Genomic DNA, 18,442 nt, shown 5'->3' on the forward strand with positions numbered 1-18,442 from the left:
ATACTCTCCCTAATGAAGTAAGACGGTTCTACAGGGATTGTTTTTCCATCAGTGAAACACATCTCCTATCTACTAGGATGGGTACCTGATAGTGAACTGAAACTCCAGAGGAGAAATTGAGTAAGAATCTGGCTGGATCACAAGAGTTGAATAATAAAAGCAGCAGGAGACCCTCTGTACTCAAGGGATAAGGATATCTGGTTTTACACTTTCTGCCGCGAGCACTCATCTGACGGGGAACTGGTTAGGCAGTATCTATTGCAGTGCTACAGCCGGCTTCTTTTCAGATGCCAAGGCTCTTCTTCAAATACTACAGTCTAGTGGTCTCAAAGCCAACCTTATTTGTCTAGGGGCATCACAACATGAAGCATTATAACTAGAGAAAAATGAGATCAGAGTATAAACTCAATTTCTATCGAATGGAACAGATCACACTTGTATCAACAATTCTGAAGCCTCAACTATTTGGGCATTAAAAACACTCCCTTGTGATTCAGGACTGTGAAATGCTTCTGCAAACAATTATCCCAAAGGGAACAAAAAGAAGGATTACTGGAAAAATGTATTCAAAAGTTGATTTATTCAGAAAAGTACAATTTGCTTTGACTAACACTCCTTTCAGTTCTCTAGAGATGAAATTACATAGATTATCACGTTCTTCCTGCTTTAACAAGTGATATATTCCCTTTGCAAGAAGTTTCCTCAAAATAACCACTATGCATTAGTCACAATGAAACCTGCATCTTCTAATTCTCCAGATACCAAGTCTACGTCAAGAACTCAAGATCTTGGGCTTCCCTGGTGGTGCAGTGGTTCGGAATCCGCCTGCCGATGTGGGGGACATGGGTTCAAGCCCTGGTCCGGGATAATCCCACATGCCACGGAGCAACAAAGCCCATGCGCCACAACTGCTGAGCCTGTGCTCTAGAGCCCGCGAGCCACAACTACTGAAGCCTGCGTCCCTAGAGCCCGTGCTCAGCAACAAGAGAAGCCACCGCAATGAGAGGCCCACCCACCGCAATAAAGAGTAGTCCCCACTCGCCGCAACTAGAGAAAGCCCGTGGATAGCAACAAAGACACAATGCAGCCAAAAATAAATAAATAAAATAAACATTAAAAAAAAGAACTCAAGATCTCTAAGCAGAACAGCTAACAAAGCTGAGGCAATAAAGCTGAAAGGATGGAAGAAAGGTTCAACCCTATGACAAAATGTATAAAAAGGGACACTTATAAGCAAAACTCAAATCCTGCTCAAGAAATAGTACTGTCCAGGGCTTCCCTGGTGGTACAGTGGTTAAGAATCCGCCTGTCAATGCAGGGGACACGGGTTCAAGCCCTGGCCCGGGAAGATCCCACATGCCGCGGAACAACTAAGCCCGTGAGCCACAACTACTGAGCCTGCGCTCTAGAGCCCGCACGCCACAACTACTGAGCCCACGTGCTGCAACTACCAAAGCCCATGCGCCTAGAGCCCGTGCTCTGCAACAAAAGAAGCCACTGCAATGAGAAGCCCACGAGCCACAACGAAGACGAGCCCCCGCTCGCCGCAACTACAGAACGCCGGCGTGCAGCAGCAACGAAGACTCAACGCAGCCAAAAATAAATAAATAAAAGAAATAGTACTGTCCAGGACAGTTAACAAAACTCAAATACGGACTCAAATCAGGAATAAATGTTCTATTTTATGTTTTAGAATTCTAAACAAAATAACTATTCCTTTCTAGCTTAGTAAACCTGAAACTACTTAATAATTAATCAAATTAAAATGCACACACATACATATACACATTTAAACCCATTGTCCAGAATACTTCATTAATTAGAGACGGTAACCTCCAGACTACTCTGGGTAGTAGAAGACGATTAGGAAATGATAGTGTGAAGGCAAAGAAACTGAAAGTCAACCTTTTTAAAAGAAAAATGGTCTTCCTCTAACTTCCTCTAGCTCTTCTGTTTAAATACCAAATATTTAATGTGGAATGATGTGTTTTGACTTAACTGTGGCTGAGGACCTTGGGTATCTTATAAAGTTGAAGGTTAAGTCACAGATAAAGGTCACTTCACTCCTTTCTGAGCTGCAACAGTATCTTCCTCAAATGCTAAATGCTGTCAGCAATGCTTTCTAGGAGGAAGCAACAGACAAATCATCTGGGGGGCTTACACTTATTTTAAGATATGAACAGTAGAGACAGGGACCTTAGTGTGTTACAGAATTAAGGCCTTCTGTTAAAGCTGAGGCTTCTGTTAGTTTTTAGATATTAGAAAATGTTACACAATGCCTAATAATTTAATGTTTAAATAAGAAACTAACAGCAATTAAAGTCCGGCTATCTGATGTGTATCTACTTGTACTGGCCCTGTAGGATAAGAGAAAATTTTTCCTTCTATTTATAAGATTAGATCTAGAATTCCAGTCTTAAAGGTTAACCTAATATTTACAACAATTAAGCCATATACCCTGACCTAACCCCAAAGAGGATACTATATTACCCCGTTTTCTCCACCCCTCTATAAAAATAAGAGCTGCTTTTTACTAAAATACCACCCTCTGGGAGAGGTGGAGTCACATGCAACCCTGGCACAAAAGCTTTTTTTAAAAAAGTGAGAACATAATTCTTTTGAAAAAGCCTGCCAAGTTAAGGTCTTCCCTGGTGGCACAGTGGTTGAGAATCCGCCTGCCAATGCAGGGGACACGGGTTCGATCCCTGGTCTGGGAAGATCCCATATGTCGCGGAGCAACTAAGCCCGCGCGCCACAATTACTGATCCTGTGCTCTAGAGCCTGTGAGCCACAACTACTGAGCCCGCGCGCCTAGAGCCTGTGCTCCACAACGAGAAGCCACCGCAATGAGAAGCCCGCGCACCGCAACGAAGAGTAGCCCCCGCTCACCGCAACGAGAAAGCCCGCGTGCAGCAATGAAGACCCAACACAGCCAAAAATAAATTTAAAAAATAAAAAAGCTTGCCAAGAACTGACCCTTAATTTCTGAAAATTAATTATATTTTCCCTATATATTGTTCAACTAAATAATGACCTTTGAGGGGGTAGAACAGGCAATTTTTTTTTTTTAAGATTTATTTATTTATTTGGCTGAGTTGGGTCTTTGTTGCTGTGCACCGGCTTTCTAGATGCGGCAAGCAGGGGCTACTCTTTGTTGTGGTGCGCGGGCTTGTCATCGCGGCGGCTTCTCTTGTTGCGGAGCACGGGCTCTAGGCGCGCCGGCTTCAGTAGTTGTGGCATGCAGGCTCAGGAGTTGTGGCTCGCGGGCCCTAGAGCGCAGGCTCAGTAGTTGTGGCCCACAGGCTTAGTTGCTCCGCAGCATGTGGGATCTTCCCGAACCAGGTCTTGAACCCAGGTCCCCTGCGTTGGCAGGCGTATTCTTAACCACTGTGCCACCAGGGAAGTCCTTTTCTTCTTCTTATTTTCCACACTTCCCCATTTTTCCAGTAATGAGTACATGTTGCCTTTATGGGAGAGATGATAAACTATATGAATTCAGTTAAGAATTGCATTTTACACTTACAGTCAATATTAAAGTTAGTCAACACATTTTATTGAACATCTCCTATATGAAAGACACTGTAGTGAAAGGGAGCCAAAGGGATTTACATATAATAAAAGATTTCCCGCCCAGAGGAACTTAAAATCAAGTGGTAGTGACGGGGGAGGCGGGGAATTGGAGCAGCTTAAGATAAATGGCTATAATAAAACAAAATAAACATGTACCACTAAAGCCAAAAGCAAGGAAGATCAGATTACATCTAGCTAAAGGAATCAGAAAAGCATTCATGGAGAAGCGTCTGATTTGAGCCTGGAAGGATGAAAATACTGAGTTGTGGGGGAGGAGGAGGCTAAGGAGAGAGGCATTTTGGGCAGTTCCTTGCGATTTCGACTAATATGGATAAAGTACAAGTAATAAAGGCGGAGGTTACAGCTCTAAGAGCAGAGAAACCTCACCTCTAGGTAAATGCCTATCACACCCCAGCCACGAACCTCTCACCAGCAATTAGCCGAAACAATGCACTGCAGGAGTTAAGGTATTTAGGAGGTCCCCCAGAAGCAAAGGGCTGGCCTGAGGCCACCAAAGTTCCTGTGGCCTACTGACTTGTTCAACAGGCTCGCTAAGGCCTTTATTTGCTTTAATTAAGGGGCTTTGCTCAATTATTAGCCTAGGAATAGTTATAACTAAATAGTACTCAGACTCAGCAAAGACCCAGTAAAACAAAGTTTTAAACGATCATTTCTGACTTAAAAGGCAGTGTACACACACTGGGCAAGACTTTGGAGTCAGATCTGGGTTCAAATTCCAGCTCCAGGATTAGGATGAGGTGTACTAAGGGTGTCTTGGGTAGCTCTCTGAGCCTCATTATGTTCACCTGTAAATGGGAATAAAATCATGAACATCACAGTGCTGGTGTGAGGAACACGGATAATGGTGTTAAAGAGTGCCTCGTCACAGTGCTCAGCTCACGGCCAACATGTAATAAATGAGAGTTATGTCTCTCTTAAGGCCAGGGCTTCCCTGGTGGCACAGTGGTTAAGAATCCACCTGCCAATGCAAGGGACACTGGTTCGAGCCCTGGTCCGGGAAGATCCCACATGCCATGGAGCAACTAAGCCTGTGCACCACAACTACTGAGCCCACGTGCCACAACTACAGAAGCCTATGTGCCTAGAGCCCATGCTCTGCAACAAGAGAAGCCACCACAATAAGCCCCTGCACCCCAACGAAGAGTAGCCCCCGCTTGCCGCAACTAGAGAAAGCCCACAGGCAGCAACGAAGACCCAACGCAGCCAAAGATAAATTAAAAAAAAAAAAGGCCAAATAACAGTTTATAGACCGGTCTGCCCTGTAGCAATCAGAAAAAAAGTCTTTGATCAGTGTCGGCTGCAAGCTCTACAAACACTGGTCTATGGTCATAATCAAAAGACAATTCCCACTCATATATAATGTTTAAAAGATGAGTGGTCCATTCAGCTTTTCTGGTCACACATCCACCCCATTCAATATTCCATTAAACATTTAAACAGCAACTAAGGAACAAATCTATATTTGTTTCCAAAAAAATACACGAAGAAAAAAAGATTCATCTGCACCTTGAAAAAATAGTTTTTTCCAGAAGTGACTCTGAAGTAACCTTATTTAACAAATACCTCTTAAGTGCCTGCTGCCTACTGTGTGCCAGGGTTCAGACTTAGAAATTTCTCATTTTAAATGGGAAATCTTATAACGACAACCAACACATAAATGTTAGTGGGCCTAACCCTCTCCCTAGGTCACTACAGTAACAGCAGCGCCTGTATCATGACTTTCCTGTCTCCTTTCTCCCACTCCGTAATGTGACCTCCTTCAGGGCTGAGTCTTTTTCATACTGGTAACGTCTTTCATTCTGGAGTGCTAGCCGGTTCCTGGCACAACAGTTCTCAATTCTTGCTGCACATTGAGATTACCTGTGGAACCCAAGCCCTACCTCCTGAGCCAGTATGCCCAGGGTAGGCCTGGGCCTTGTAACAAAGCATAAAAATCCAAACTATACAGGTGATTCTAATGAGACTCACTGTCAGAGCACTAAGGACTCAATAAAGACCAGCTGGATCCAAGCATGCCACGAACCAGATGATTCTACCTCTGAAATGCCTCTGCTACCAAGCAATCCCCTGTTTTCAATTCCCAAAGTTTTTATTTTTCTCTTGCATTTCCTAACCTGATTAATGGCAGCCCAAACCACCCCACATTTCCAGGCTAGAAACCTTAAAGAAGCTTCCAGAAGCAAAACCTCAAAATCAACTCCAATTTCTCTTTCTCCTTCACCCTCTTCATCCAGTTATCACTAAGTCCTGTTGATTCTTTGTCTGCAATGTGCCTGAAGCCCAATTACTTTCCAGTACCCTTAGCTAAAGACCATTCTAGCTCAGACTATTTCAGTAGCATCCTAATTGATCTTTTGCCTCCTGTTCTCCCATTACACCCTCTTTATCTTTTTTTTAAACAAGGTTGCTATGTCCATATTACACTTCTAGTCAAATACTTTCCATGTATATACACTTATTTACTTGTATTTCTAAGAACATTCTCTAGAAGAATATACAAGAAACTGATAACATTGGTTTCTTTTGGGAGAGGAACTTTTGCAGCTAGGACACATGGGTGAGAGGGAGACTTTATGCACCCTTTTGAATTCTGAATACCTTTTCAATTTTGTACCATCTAAATGTGCTGCTTCTTCAGAAAAAAAACAAACTAAACCCAGAACAACAAAAGCAAAAACATCTCCTATAGATTCTACCAAAACCAAAAAATGAAACAACACCCAATATGGCAACTGTGACCTTTGACAATTTGGTCTTAACCTGTTTTCTAACATCAATTCTCAACCATCCTCTCATCCCCACCCCGCCAGCCCAAACTACTCTCTACCTACAAAATAGCTGTAGTTTGGGAAGTCTTCTTCTGTGCATTTGCTGATCCCTCAATCTGGAGAGCCTTGTCGATCTTCTCCTCATTTGCCTCAGTTTATTGAAAAACCCATCTCTCGGGGCCTGACTCCATGCTTCCACAACATCTAACGTTTCTGTTCCTGTGCATACGTGTACCTTCTCCCCCAGACTGTGAAACTTCAAGGCTAAAGTCTATTTTGTTCGTGGTCTTTTCCCCAGCACCTGTCAAGGACTAATAGGAAACAATCAGTAAACAATTAATTCAGTTGACTGTACTGATAAGTTAGAATACCAACATTCTGATAAACCAACTTTCATCTGAGAACTACAAAAAGAGAATGAACCCACTGGGGATAAGGGCGGCGGGGGGGGGTATAAATTGGGAGATTGAGGGCTTCCCTGGTGGCGCAGTGGTTGAGGGTCCGCCTGCCGATGCAGGGGACACGGGTTCGTGCCCCGGTCCGGGGAGATCCCACATGGCGCGGAGCGGCTGGGCCCGTGAGCCGTGGCCGCTGGGCCTGCGCGTCCGGAGCCTGTGCTCCGCAACGGGAGAGGCCACAGCAGCAACAGGCCCGCGTACTGCAAAAAAAAAATAATAATAAATTGGGAGATTGGGATTGACATATATACACTACTATATATAAAATAGATAACTAGTAAGAACCTACTGCATAGCACAGGGAGCTCCACTCAATATTCTGTAATGGCCTATGTGGGAAAGGAATCTAAACAAATAGTGGATATATGTATAACTGATTCACTTTGCTGTATACCTGAAACTAACATAACATTGTAAATCAACTATACCCCAATAAAAATTAAAAAAACAAAAACAAAGAAAGAGAGAATGAACCATTATCTCATCCTAGAGTTGCACAAGGTGTTGTGCCCTCTTCTCACAGACTGTTAAAATAAGGCTGGATGGAAAGAGCCTTGAAAAGGAGTCTCGGAGATGACACAGCTCCCAGCTTTCTTTGCCACTAACTGGCTGTAGGACACTGGCCAAATAACTTCTCTAAACTTTAGTTTTCTCATCTGTGAAAGAAAGGGCAGGAGGACAAATTCTCTCGAGAGTTCCTTTTTCTAAGATCTAAGATTCTGGGATTCTAAGTCACATTGCAAAAAAAGGGAGCCTGTTTTAGAAACTCTTTATAAAATAAAAGCTAACAGATACAGCTATATTTTACTTTTCATATACAATATTACATTTACTGCATGAACTAGTTTTGAAACAAAGGCTCCATTTCAGGCTTCTCAATTTATCCTTTCCCCTTAGTACACCACCTCATGTATGTTTTCAGAGACGTTTTGATAATGATCCAGAGGGTAAAAACACTGCCCCATGTCCTTTTACTTCAGTTTTAACCACCAGACTAGAATGTTGGAAAAGTTTTTTTCTCCTTTAGGCCACTGACAAAAAGGCAGGCCAACCATTTTTCAATCTGAAATTCTGATGAAAGAATAAAAGATAGTTATAGATCAATTGGCTTCACTGAATTCAGACGATCTGTAAATTATTTAATATGTATGTATAGAATGTATTCACAAAACACACCAAAGACCATTGATTTTTCAGTGAATTCAGGGTACATGAACAAGAAAATAAGATCAACATTGCAGCTCAAGAACCAAGAGAAGTGAATTTTTAAAAACAATACATGCATAAATGACACCTCTGTTTAGACTTTCTCATTTCATAGAAACACTGATGACCATATTACCAATTAGTATTCAAACTAGAGGCCAGGAACAGTTTTCCAGCTCTAATGTAAATAGCTCAAATCTATTTTCTTATTCAAAACTGCTATCCAAACATTGATGTGAAAACAGAAGCACTTTTTGTTGGCTTCATTCAGCACAGCTAACCTTTTGCATCTACCTCAAATGACAGCACAGACAAATTCTGATAAGTCAGAAAACCTATTGGAGATGGCATCCTTGAAAAATCAAAATGTACAGTCACAGTAGTACAAAAAGAAAGAAGTTTCCTCTTCATGAGGGAATGAATAAAAAGAAATGAGTAAAGAAAAATCAGTGCAAAAATGTGTTGGAACTGGCTTGAGTCAAAATAGTACTCGGTCCCTCAACAGAAAGCACTCTTTGTAGTAAGTCACTTTTGCAGTCTCTGGCAAAGTTTTTGCAGTCATTTTGTAACCCTTGGGATTCATACCAACAATTCAACCCGTTCTAGAACTATTCACCAGCTACAAACTTACTCACCTCAAAAACAACTGTTTAAGAACCTAGTAAACTTATAAATTGTTAAATGTGACAGACTCAAGATCAACAATAAGCTTACTGATGAGAGTAATTTCATAGCAAATGGAAAGGTATAAATTAGTATAACCTTTCTGGAGGGAGCTACACTAATATTTAAATCAGAAACCTTTCAAAAGTTCACAGCCTTTGACTCAGGAACTCCTCTTCAAGGAGTTTATCCTAAGGAAATACTTACATGTAGAGGTATTCACTCTAGTGTTACTTGTAACAGGAAATTGGAAATAATCTAAATAACTAAAAATAGAGGACTTCATGGACTGTATATGCAGTAAAATATGATAGCTATGCTTATTATGGAAGTATGCTCAAGCTACATTACATAACAATAACATTACAGAGCAGAATACACACTAACCCAATCTTATTTACTAATATGTATACATACAATTGTATATACACAAAGGCTAGAGGAAACCATACTGACTATAATTGAGTTATGAGTTACAGGTATTTTACACCGTGCTTTTGTGAACATGTATTACTTTTATAAGCGCAAAACAAAACCATTTATTTAAAAGCACTAGATGCGCAAGAGAAAACTTAGGTTCAAGTCCCAGCTTTGATACTAACCTTACTGATGAGTCAGGCTTATAGATGAGGAAATAGATGCAGATTAAGCAGAAATAAGAGCAACTATTTCATAGTTAAAAGATTAAATAAGGTAAAACATAAAAATACACTGAAAAATCTAGGGACTTCCCTGGTGGCACAGTGGTTAAGAATCCGCATGCCAATGCAGGGGACACAGGTTCGAGCCCTGATCCTAGAAGATTCCACATGCCGCAGAGCAACTAAGCCCAAGAGCCACAACTACTAAAGCCTGCACGCCTAAGAGTCCGTGCTCCGCAACAAGAGAAGCCACCGCAATGAGAAGCCCGCACACAGCAACGAAGAGTAGCCCCCGCTCTCTGCAACTAGAGAAAAGCCTGTGCGCAGCAACAAAAACCCAACGCAGCCAAAAAAAAAAAAGTAAAATCTAAAGCACTGTATATGTATAAAACACTGGTAAGCTGAACCATATTTTGTGTCAGATATTGAATAAATGTTTAGGAAAAAACAGAGTGAAGTATTTTCCACTCTTTAAAGAAAAGGTTCTGCTCCCTCACCCCCACCCCATCCACCCGAAATCCTGTTTGGGATCCCGTTCTAAAGTATTTAGCATCTTTTCTTCTTTAAAATTTTAAACTGAAAGATCCGTGCCAATTGTCAACTCAAGTTTAAATGATAAGTGTGTGTTTTCAGCCCAATGCCTCCTGCAGTTGGTCAGCTTTTGCAAAAAAGTTTTGATTTATGATGCAATTCTGTAAACTGTGAATTGTTTAATAACAGGAAACAAATGATTTTAGACCTCAGAGAGACAGAAAACTATCAGATTTTTAAAATATTTGACAACTCTCAAACAAGATAGATCACTGAATTTTATTACTAATGACAAAAATTAGGATCTAGGTAACCAGTTCTTAAAATGAGAACAAAAGTTAATACTAATTTTGAAAGGCAAACCCACAAGGCACACCATTTTTCAACTGACTAGAAAAGTAAAATTTCTTTAGAAAGAAACTGTCAACTTACCTTTCCAAAGCATTTCCCTGAAAATTCTGAACCTAAAGCCCCAGGTAAGGCCTCTCTAAAAGGCACGGGGACCTATACAAAATGAATTTGCCATTTAGTTTGAACTTGACATAAGCGTTTATTCAAACCATGTGACATAGGCGTTTATTCAAAGGACATGGCTGTAGGTCAAATACTGTGACCTGGTGTAGTACTCCTTGAGTCACACACAAGTACAAACTCCATTTGGATACTGTTGCAACCATTCAGGTTATGTATTGCCCAGTTTCAGAAAGCAGTGCTAAAGTTCAGGAACAGCCTCCTCCAATCCAGGTTCCCCCAACTCCCTCAACACCCTGCCCCCCCAAAAAAAACCCCACAGCACAACCAGTTAACATCTACATCTTACCTTCTGCTACAATTTAAAATCTTTTAACAAAAGTATATTTTCTAAAAAATTATAAACAGTCATGCTTTTAAAATGCAATTACTTGCTCTGTAAAAAAAAGATTTATCCAGATTCCTTTAAGGAGATTATTAACAAATTGAGAGAGAAGCTGGAAGTTAGGAAAATTTAAAACTAAGCTCAAGAATTTCTAGATTAAAGACTAAACAAAGGAAAAGTAGTTCTGACAGTATAACAAATGAGGAAATGACTTTAAAAATAATGTGCCTTATAAGAACCTTATGAAAAGTACAATATATAGCAAAATGAGAAAAATATTAGGGAGCAGGAGTTTAAGAAACAAACAGCAAAATTCCTCTATCCATCAACCCTATAATCTATTCATTACAGAATGACAGAATACTCAGAAGAGTCAGAGGACAACTAGTCAGTGGCTATTTTTTGGTCAGTAGCTTCTTAAACCCTGATGTTTCTGAGTCCTAGAAGGCTCTTTTACTGACCGCACAACTCTCATACTTCCTTAACATTCCACAATTTTCTCTTGAAAGCACACAATTATGAAATCCAGCATATTTAAAGTACTGATCAATCTCAGAACTTACATATCTGATTGCTGACATTTAAAAAAGATTTCCGGGCTTCCCTGGTGGCGCAGTGGTTGAGAGTCCGCCTGCCCATGCAGGGGACACAGGTTCGTGCCCTGGTCTGGGAAGATCCCACATGCCGCGGAGCGGCTAGGCCCGTGAGCCATGGCCGCTGAGCCTGTGCGTCCGGAGCCTGTGCTCCGCAACGGGAGAGGCCACAACAGTGAGAGGCCCGCGTACAGCAAAAAATAAAAAAAATAAAAAAAAATAAAAAAGATTTCCCCCTCTATTAAATAATTATATTAATGATATATAATCATTATATATTAATGATATAAAATATATTAAAAAAACTATATTGCTCATAAAGTTGCAAAGTTACAATATGACCCAACGATTCCATTTCTAGGTATATACCCAAGAGAATACATATGTTCACAAAAAAGCCTATACATAAATGTGTCACAGCAGCACTATTCACAACAGCCAAAAAAGTGGAAACAATCTAATGTCCATTAATAGATCAATTTTTTTAACGTGGTATATCCATACAATGGAATATTATTCAGCCATAAAAAGGAATTAAGTACTGATACATGCTACAATGTGGGTAAATCTTGAAAATCTTATGCTAAGTGAAAAAAGCCAGACACAAAAGACAGCATATTATATGATTCCATTTATATGAAATGTCCAGAATAGACAACCTGTAGAGTCAGAATCTACTTTCTGTTGCCAGGGATTGAGGGAGGGGAGCTGGGAAGTGACTGCTAATAGGTAGGGGTTTTCTTTTGGGGTGATGAATACATTCTGGAACTAGTTAGTGGTGATGGCTGCACAACCTTGTGAATGTTGTGCTACTGAATTTTTCACTTTAAAAGGTAAAAGTTATAGCAGGTGAAAAAAATTCAGTCAGGGTTATGTCTGCTGTCAACAGGTGGATCAGACTGAATTTTGACTTTCAGAAAATTATGACTATATAATAATAAGACTAGTTTCCTGACACAGCTTGAAATCTAGATGAGGAAAATTCGAAAGAGGGCTTCTTGAAAGGTTGAAATTAGCGCGCACACACACTCTCCCAAGGTGACTGGTACTTTGTTAAAAGGACAACTCACTTTCAGATATAGAGGTTCCATCAAATACATTAAAATTACCATGACTGCTGGAAAACATCAAATTCTACCTAATCAATTCACTTCCTAAATAAAATTTTTATCTTTATATTGTTTGTGTAATCCTCATACCTTAAGACAACTACTTTTTTCTTTTCTTTTGGCTGTGCCTCGTGGCTTGCAGGATCTTAGTTCCCCGACCAGGGATGGAACCTGTGCCCCCAGCAGTGGAAGCACGGAGTCTTAAACACTAGACCACCAGGGAATTCCCAAGACAACTACTTTTAAGACTGTATTACTCACAAAAACACTTCAAATTCCTGGCCACAATCAAAATTATATCTAAAGGGTAGAATTTTTCATTTCTTTTTAAGGTTTCAAGTTAATCAAGCTTAAATAAACATTGTGCAGTTTTAAAAGAATTACTTTACAAGTCAGTATTCAGAAGTCAGAGCTTACATGGCATACACCATGCTGTCTTTTTTCCAATAAACTGTTGTTTAGTATGCAGAGGAGTTTTTTTGCACTGTAGTGAGTCACAGAGTGAATAAAGAAGTTGTATACACACACACATCCCCATACCCTTGAGCAAGAAAAGCATTACCAGAACGCTTTAACAGTACCAGAAGACAGATGGGTTTTGAATTCACCTATCTTGTCAAGAAAACTTAACCAGTGGTGTAACGGAAAGAGGACTGGAATGGGGAATCTTGGGGCTAGTCCTAACTCTGCCCTTAACTAGTGGAGTAACCCTAGCAGAGTGATTTGACCCTCTGTCTTGTCTTCAGCAAAATGAAAGAATTGGATTGCAAGGTTTCTAAGTCTTACAACTCTCAACAGTCTTTGATTCTATTGTTAACTGGCTTAGGGCTGTGGGAGGCCCAGCAGTTACACGCTAGGCAGTTCTCATATTTTTACGTACTTAGGCAACCATGCCATATAGAGTAATAAGAGAACTCAGTATTAGTCACAGGGAAGAAGGAAAAAGAAAAGTGCGCATAGCTCCTGCTGGTACTGGTTTACTCCTGTTGGACCTAATAAAGAGAAAGCACCTTTGCCAATTTTCCAGGGGATAGGAGTAGTTCTTATGTCTCACCACACCCACCATAGTTGGTTTTTCCTAAAAGAAATCCAGTGGGACTCTACAAAAATGTTGTAAAGCACCAAGTACTTTTAGTCACTGCATGACTAATACAACAGATCAATTCTAAATTAAAGAAATAAAACAGCTTTCTCTTTCTAACACAAAAGAAATAAACAGCTTTCATTCCAAACAAAGAGTCCTAGATGACCACAGTGAGTTGCACAGATAACTTAGCAATAAACACAGTGTCAACCCAAAGAAAATGAATTATCTACAGAACTAGAAGGTTCAAAGCACTGAGGTTCAACATAACATTATTATTCGACATAGCCGTTTTTTTTTTTTCTTTCTTTTGGGCCCCTCCGCGCAGCTTGTGGGATCGCAGTTCCCTGACCAGGGATCGAACACAGGTCACGGCAGTGACAGCACCAAATCCTAACCACTAAGCCACCAGGGAACTCCCTCCACATGGCCCTTTAACGAAATTCAGTTTACAACTCCAACTTCCAGAGTAAAAAGCAGTATTAAAAACTCAGTGAGGGCTTTCCTGGTGGCGCAGTGGTTGAGAGTCCGCCTGCCGATGCAGGGGACACGGGTTCGTGCCCCGGTCCGGGAAGATTCCACATGCCACGGAGCGGCTGGGCCCGTGAGCCATGGCCGCTGAGCCACAGTGAGAGCCCCGCGTATTGCAAAAAAAACCCCAAAAAAACAACAACTCACTGAGACTCATCACCTCTTTCACAGCAAGAGATAATCAGACCTGCCTGGGATAGGATGGTGTCAATAAAACAGTAGTCACCATCATACGGACTGGATTGTGGAAACCAAAGATCAAATGAGACCAACTCAGAAGTTGTATCAGGTGGCTCCCAAGAAGGCTTTCTGGAAGAACTCCTCCAAAATAGTCCTAGCTAGAGAACCTGTGTTCCCTGATTTGCATGCAACTCTCTCTCTTAAAACGGCTCTTTGTCAAATATGGCCACAGACCACATAAGCAATCATCTGTCCGGTTATGCCTAGCAACATTCCTTTCAAGAGGGGTACAGAGCTGTGGTTCTTAATCTGGTACCCATTCATGGACCTCTAGGTGGCACATGGATGGACTTCACGGGGTCAGTGAAGTCCCCAAGGGCCTATGCAAACTTTTGTCTCTCTGCACATTTTTGGGGCAAGAGAGCCCTTGGGCAGTAAACCAAGAGGCTGTGAACCAAGGAAAGTTAAGAACCACTGGTGGTTTAGAAACAGATGTAAAACAGAACAAATCTACTGACGGTGCCCATGTAAATAAGACAGGAAGTAATGCCCATTATTTGAGATGCAAACTAACAAAGGGTGCTGTCTTTTCAAAACAAAAAGAAAATATGATATGACGGTCGGAAGTTCTTGAGGGTCAGCTGGTCCACTCCCTTCATCCTCTAGTCTGGATGAGGACAATGAGCTGAGAGGCTCTTATCCAAAACCACAGATCACAGAGTGGCAAAGCTGAGCACCAAACCAGGCCAGGTTTCTGCCAGGATGGTATGTTTATACTTTGTTCAGAATGGGTTTGACCAAAATTTTCCTTATGAATACCCCACTCCATTAAGCAGGTAGCCTTCAAAAAATTTTAAATCAAGCTTCAGCCTAGGAATTTGACACATTAAAATATCCCCCAAATCATAAATCAAATCACAAATCTTTCACATAAGCCAGCACATAGCAGATTTGTAAGGGGGAACCTTAGTGGCTCAATATCCCCTATCCTGCTGCACTTAGCAGCACAGGTCACAGGCTTCTACTTGTGAAGTGCCTCAACTGTAATGAAAAAAGACAGCCACTGACAGACCTTTAAAAAAGATACTGAGTCAGGGTCAAGCTGACTTTAGAGTGGATTTGTAGGACTTGAATTTGCAAGTTCCCACAGGGAACTTTACTCAATACTCTGTAATGACCTATATGGGAAAAGAATCTAAAAAAGAATGGGTATATGTATAACTGATTCACTTTGCTGTAGAGCAGACACTAACGCAACACTGTCAATCAACTATACTCCAATAAAAATTTTTAAAAAATTTGCAAGTTCCCTTCTGAGGAGTCTGAAGTGTTGCCGAAACACTAACTGATTTTTTTCAACCCAGGTAATGGAGACTTTCATGAATTAAACTGATAACCACTTTTCTAGTTCTATGTTCACAAACAGTACATGAGTAGAAGCAAAGATAATAGGCAGTTATTCTAAGACCAAATTTAAAAATAATTATGGTCATAAAGTTACAGGACCATTTGTTCCAATGCCTAACTTTGCCTCAGAATATGAAATTTAAAGTAATCAAAATAATCTCACCTGAGAAGTGAAACCAAGGCGACATTTGAACCTAAGTTCAATGACAACGTGTCCTTCAATTACAAAGGAAGTGCTTTATTTATTAAAAGAGATTTAACGGCATAGGATTCTATGGCATACGCACTGCCTCCAAAGACATACAATATGGTAAAGTTTCTGATCGCTTGTGAATTATATTTAGCCATTCCTGCAAGCTCTAACTCTAGACTCCCAACCCCTAAGGTGTAACTGGAATGGGCCGTTGGAAGCACCTGTGGCCTTCAAAGGCTTTAACCAATTCTCAAGGCTTCCTTGGCCGCAGTCTAGAAGAGGGTTTGACCATTCTATTTTGGGTCAAGGAGACTCTCTTACACCCCAAGTGACCTCAAGTGGGCAAGATCAGTTTGGAAGAATGCACTGCGAGTGATTTTTCACCAGGCCAGCGGCCTCCGCTGCGAGACTTCCAAAAGGATGTAGATCTGGTCTCGATCGAGACGACGAAAGAATGCGGCTGGGCTGTGTGGGGCTCACGACAGCCAGTCGGCTCGGGATCCCGCTGCCCGCGGCCGGGCTGTGTCGTCAGGAGCGTGAAGAAGCAGGGATCCCCGGGGCACGCAGAGGGAGGAGAGAGGAGAGAGGGAGGGAGCCAGAGCGAGGTTCGGAGACTGCAGGTGTCGCCGGGGGAGGGGACGAGATCGTCCGGGGCTGGCACTACCAAGTGACTAATAACAGTGCGGTTCCGGACTCGGGCAAACTGGTCACATTCTCAGGCTGTGTGACCTTGAGCGTGTGGCTCGCCCGCTCTGCGCCTCAATTTCCTCACCTCTAAAATGGGGGTTGTTCAAGCGGAAAACGCACCTTGGATCGCTTGGCAAGGCGCCTGGCACATAGTAAGCGCTCCGTACAAATGAGCTACTACTGGCTCTCGGGCTCCTCTTACCGCCCGGAGGAGCGAGGAAAGCCCCGAGCAGGGGAGTCCCCAGGAGGCGGATCCCGGGCTGGGAAGGGGGGACCTGGCCGGGCACTCACCGAGCACGTCTGCCGAGCGGTGCCGGGCTACGAAGCACGCATCGTCCCCGTAGCACGCGCCCTTCTTAAGGAGGCCCTTACGGAAGTCCTTGCCGAATCCGCAGCCGGCCGTCACGAGCCCGTAGTCGCCGCCGCCGCCGCCGCCGCCGGCCCTGGGGTCGGTCTGCGAGAGGCCGCCGAGCACGGCGCGGGCCACCAGTCGCCCGTACGAGAGGACCGAGAACATCGCCACCGCCGCCCCCCCGAGGAGGCGGGGGGCCCGGGGAGCAGAAGGACGCGGAGGCCCGGAGCCGGCTCTCTCCTCAGCCGCAGCCGCGCCGCCGCCGGGACGCTCCTCAAGGCGGCGCGCAGTCGCCGCCGCCCCTGCCCGACGCGCGGGGCCTCGCACACGCTCCGCCGCGCGCACTGGAGCCAGAGCGAGGTCAGAACCGGCGGCTCCTCCGCCTCAGCCCGACTGGGGTCCCGGGTGCAGCCACCCCTGCCGCCGCCATCTTCCACTCCGCTAGCGTGTTCCGGGCCTCGCCGGCAGCACCGCCCCCTTTGTGGCCACGCCTCTATCCCCTCCCACAGCCCGCTGTTTAGGCCCAAGCCCCGCCTCCTCGGCTCGGTGCCCTACGCAGCCACAGAGGTCGAGCGTGCGCAGAGGATGTGGACACAATGTCTCTTGGGAGTTGTAGTCGCTTTTTTACTTCACTGCCTAGCTTCAAGGACCTAGGAGGATTCCCCAGACGCGGGACCTAAGTTAAAATACCGAGGATTACAGGTGGGCTGTTTTCTCCCCTGCTTTAACCATATCTTTTAAAAGCTATTGTTTTAAATAACGCCACTATTCCTTTAAAGAAAAACCTGGAAGAAAGTATCGGGTCACATATCATTATTCTGTACTATATATATTAAGAAACTGAAGTACACTGAAGTAAACTGAAGTAATCTAGTGACACCTCCAGAACTTATATATTGGAAGGGTTTAGGGGAGGCAATCTGTTTGGGAAGAAGAGCCGTTTTGCATAATGTTTAGGAAAATTCGAGAAAATACTATATGTTCCTATTAGACGGTGGGGTGAGGGTGGAGGGTTAGTGATGGAGATTCAGGCACGGCCACTGCAGCCATGTCATACAGAAGTGTTTCAGACTTTCAGACGGTTCTGCCAAGTGGGGAATAAAAAATTCTAGGCCCCAAATTTCTTTGCCTCAAATCTTAATTTTCTTGAAGGTCCACCTAGCTAAGCAGGTCTTCTCCCCACATCTGACTTGGGTGCTCAGAGAGGTCATGCAGTGCCAAAGACTTGCAAAGATGAGGGCCCTGCCTCTCTGCTCCCACAGCTGCCACCTCTTCTCATCAGAAGGACAACTCTTAGCAAGAAAGGCAGCTCCCCTACTTTTTTTTTTTTAAGCTCTCAGCCCACCCTTAACAAAGACATCACAGTAGCCTTCTCCAGATTTTGGCTAAGCAACCTTCTTCTGAAAATATTTAGGTTGAAAAATAACTAAATTTAATGGGGAGTTTGTAATGTAATGTGAAGATTAGCTCACCAAATGTGTGTAATATGTTTGTATGTGTGTATGAATGTACATTCAAATTACATACCATGCTGGTGGGACTGTACATAATCTAGCCCCTGCATACCTCTCCACCGCATTTGGTCCTGTGCC

General features: G+C 42.8%; 1 protein-coding gene across 1 annotated transcript in view; it reads right to left on the reverse strand.

The window, feature by feature from the left end:
• Positions 1-17,590, reverse strand: part of PPTC7 (protein phosphatase targeting COQ7) — a 41,564-nt gene extending 23,974 nt beyond the window's left edge. The window contains exon 1 of the mRNA XM_082641498.1: positions 16,790-17,590. Coding sequence (XP_082497624.1) covers positions 16,790-17,015 — 226 coding nt within the window. The 5' untranslated portion in view covers positions 17,016-17,590. The remainder of the gene's footprint in view (positions 1-16,789) is intronic.
• Between the last annotated feature and the right edge of the window lie 852 nt (positions 17,591-18,442).

This window comes from Mesoplodon mirus, assembly GCF_964341445.2.
Source record: "Mesoplodon mirus genome assembly, chromosome: 13".
Taxonomy (NCBI): Eukaryota; Metazoa; Chordata; class Mammalia; order Artiodactyla; family Ziphiidae; genus Mesoplodon; species Mesoplodon mirus.